The 3,360-nt window shown below is 34.3% G+C and overlaps 1 protein-coding gene across 2 annotated transcripts; it reads right to left on the bottom strand.

Annotated features, from left to right (window-relative positions):
- Positions 1-998: 998 nt before the first annotated feature.
- LOC148170641 (uncharacterized) lies at positions 999-2,347 on the bottom strand. 2 transcript variants are annotated; one of them, XM_088041692.1, is made up of 6 exons: positions 2,207-2,347; positions 1,897-2,095; positions 1,638-1,838; positions 1,373-1,480; positions 1,221-1,319; positions 999-1,166 (listed from the first exon to the last, which is right to left on the bottom strand). In XM_088041692.1, the coding sequence occupies exons 2-6, from the start codon at positions 2,089-2,091 to the stop codon at positions 1,083-1,085; spliced, it is 687 nt and encodes a 228-aa protein (XP_087897818.1). In that variant the 5' UTR covers positions 2,092-2,095; positions 2,207-2,347; the 3' UTR covers positions 999-1,082. The 2 variants fall into 2 exon arrangements, with proteins under 2 accessions (XP_087897818.1, XP_087897819.1); XM_088041693.1 differs by lacking the exon at positions 1,373-1,480.
- Positions 2,348-3,360: the final 1,013 nt, after the last annotated feature.

Raw genomic sequence — 3,360 nt, 5'->3', positions numbered from 1 at the left:
TCTTATAAAGGTTAATTTTGATTAACACGGACATGTTGCACTTTATGGACACCAGAAATCGTTAATTTACATCCATAAAGTGACAATTTCACCAATTAAGACTTTTGTTACAATCTAAAGCGAGCCAAAGGATAGATGTCATTTGTGACACAAGATGTTGACAGATGGGTGTAAACGTAGTTCCCAATTTTGACGTAATGAAATTGGAAACTAACTTGATAAAATCGCATTTTTCTCTCAAATTTTGAAGACAATTTGCATTGAATCTAAAATAACAGCTGAGATATTTTTTACACATTTATATTGAAAAAAAATTAAGTTAGGGGTTGATATCACAAACTCTCACAATTAACTAAAAATTACATTTTTAAGGCGTCGCGACGCCAAAACTATCAGTGATACAAAACAAATTTTTGCGTCAGCTTGTAGAGCTTTGTCAACTGTGAACGTATGCAAATTTTCAAAATTTTATCTTTAAAATTAAAGACGATTTTGGGGGTGGACACAAGTGTTGCCGGACCCTGTATAACAAAAAAATATTAAGTTTTGTAACAGTTTTCTGCAGGAGATAGTGGTTACCCCTTAACGCCATTTCTGTATACCCCAGTAAGGAATCCCCCAGAAAGCTCCCCTGAATTCCGATACAACATCGCTCATCGTAGGGCGAGATCATGTATTGAGCGTTGTATCGGAATTATTAAAACACGATTTCGTTGTTTGTCTTATTATCTCTTTGCTTTCTTATATTTTTTGTGTTATTGTTTTTTAATTTAAGAGTTGCATGGTTTTCTTGTAATAAATTAATAAAGTAAGGATATTTAAAGTTGTTAAACTTTATTGTATAATGGGTTGCCCATGCTCCAAGCTGATTTAAGTCAGTTTTGCTAATCTAAGTAACGATGAAAATTAAAAGGAATGGTGATAATTCAGATAAGTAAAAGAAATTATTTATTCGATTTTATTTCTTTTAAAACACATAAAATTTCTTTGTTCACTTCAACAAGTTGCTGCATTGCAGTAGCTTGCATGGCCAGAGCAGCAGCTTGCTGTCTGCGAATTATATTTGCTTCCTCTTCAATTTTTTATAATTTTTGCTTGTACTCGTCCTCAAGAAGTACTCGCCGTTTTCTCTTTTTTTGAGGAGAGGAAAAATTGGCAGCAGGATTCTACGAACAGAGGTATTAATTGTGAACGGATATAAAATAGGAACTAATGGGTACATTCTTCTCAGGGTGGTCTCGTTTTCTAGAGGTATTTGTAGAAGAAGTTGATGGCTGAGGTGAGGCACGACGGGATTCCACAATACATTCAATGGGATTCTACAATACAAGGGATTAATTTAGGAAAGTACTATACACACATGTTTTAGTACTTCTGAAACAAAAGGAACACAAAGGGGGGCAGCAGAGGAGCATGAGGTACCAACTACCGAACCATGCAGGTTTTCAGTCAGAGGGACTACAGGAACTGAAGGTGTGTTCTAAAAATGATGAAGTTTATTTAATTAAAAAAATATGAATGCACATAATAAATTGTACATATAACACACAAATTTCAAGTACGAGCCGAGCCAATTATAATTTATTTTTCAGGAACCTAAAAGAAATAAACCTGGAAGCAAGAAATTATGTACTTACCTTCATCTTGATGATGGGAAGTTCTTGAGTCTTCCCATCACCACAGTAGTCGGGCCCAATGATCTGAAGAACCCGACTTTCAATGGCATTCAATTCCTGCAGTTTATCATCTTCTGATGGTCCTGCCCCACCTGTTTGTTGCCTCTTTCTTTTCAATTTTGCTGCCTTCTGTTTAATGGCACTTTTCCAGTCACTCCAACACTAGGGAATATTTAAAGTTACCATCATGAAACATAGGGCTTTAAATACCAATACAAACCTTCTGCCATTGTTTTTTGTCTTTATTTGCCCCACCCATAGCATTAAGTTGCAGGACTAAGGTTTTCCATAGTCCTGCAACTTTGGCCCCATCACTCTCTTGGTTTCGAGCAAATTTATTTTCGTTTTCCATGAATTGGATCATAAGGGCCCGTTGTTCCAATGATGGCTTTGAACCTCTTTGTTTTTGCTCCATAATGCTACCAACGAAAATAAATGATTAAAAAATTGTTATTAATGTTTTTATTTCTTAAATAACATCTGTTTTAAACTGTTAATTCTTTTTAATTGAAAATGTATTCATAATTTACCTCTTCAACTTGTACACAAGCGCACAACACTAAAGATGGCTTGTTGGCGGGAAAGGAATAACAGCGGTTTTAGGTTATGTGAGTTTTTATCGGCAGAGTAAGGTGAGTGAAAAAATATCACTTACTGAAGTGATATTTTGGAGAAATAAAATCGCATTCTTTGACAGGATGGTGAAAAATGACGTCACTAACGAAAATTTATCACTTCGTTAGCGTATCGAACAGAAATAAAATCGCACCCCATGTTTTTTTTTGTCTGCTGAAAATTTGACTATTATCAGCGGGGTGACAACTTTAAAGGTGACTTTGATTCACAAATTTGTATCATTTTTGTAAAAAAAAACACGCTCATGGTATAGGCGAGCAGCTACCACAGGTCTATTATCTGATGCCTTCAAAACCAAATACATGTCTGCGTATTCATTATTTGAATAAAAATCCATCAATTGAATAAAATTTTATGAAGGGTGACAAATTTTTGACAAAATTCATAGTTGCCTGCATCCACAGTAATAGACTAATTTTTAGCAACATTGCCGTTCCATTTTTAAGAAAAATTACAAAAATTTAAGATTTTTTACTCCCAAATAAAGCAAATTCTTCAAAAAATTGTTTTACATTATGATTATTCACAATCATCTACACCACAAATAACAATAAACACTGGAATTTTTACCATGTATTTGAAGAAAATCCAGTTCAAAGAGTGTACATTCAGATCAATGTATCTATGTGGGGAAATCCCGAATCTTTTTTTTTTTTTCATTTTTGAACTACTGAAGTGATTCTCTACAGCGCTCTGAACTCGGAGTTTGCGAATTTTGAGACACCTGTAATTAAAGAAGCAGGTACGCAAACCAGGCAAGATATAGACAAAGAAGCTGCACACCGAGATAGATGTACAAAATGTTTATAAATGTTTCTAGCATCAAGGGTGGCTCTGGAATTCCTGCAATGCACTATTTTGCCGCTTTGTTTTTATAGTAAATATAACTATCTTGAAAATTATTTACAATGTTACTTACGTCAACGAAGTTTCACTTACAGTTTTGTGTCCAAGTTTTTGATTTTCAGATTTTAAACCACAACTAGAACAGTTTATTTCTCAAAACTTAATGTGCTCCATGTTTGAGGTTAAGTGCAAATGTCAGTTG

The sequence above is a fragment of the Gnatocerus cornutus genome, chromosome 7 (genome assembly GCF_029298725.1).
Source record: "Gnatocerus cornutus isolate USDA-ARS CGAHR chromosome 7, icGnaCorn1.1, whole genome shotgun sequence".
NCBI classification, from domain to species: Eukaryota; Metazoa; Arthropoda; class Insecta; order Coleoptera; family Tenebrionidae; genus Gnatocerus; species Gnatocerus cornutus.
The sequence above is the reverse complement of the archived record's forward strand: the minus strand, read 5'-3'. Positions and strand labels throughout refer to the sequence as shown.

Excerpts from the sequence above, each read along its gene's own strand:
- LOC148170641 (XM_088041692.1), bottom strand. The coding sequence starts at position 2,091 with ATGGAGCAAAAACAAAGAGGTTCAAAGCCATCATTGGAACAACGGGCC. Across the intron at positions 1,839-1,896 it reads ACAAAAAACAATGGCAGAAG|TGTTGGAGTGACTGGAAAAG; the intron begins GTTTGTATTGGT and ends AATATTCCCTAG. Across the intron at positions 1,481-1,637 it reads TTCCCATCATCAAGATGAAG|AACACACCTTCAGTTCCTGT; the intron begins GTAAGTACATAA and ends CATCATTTTTAG.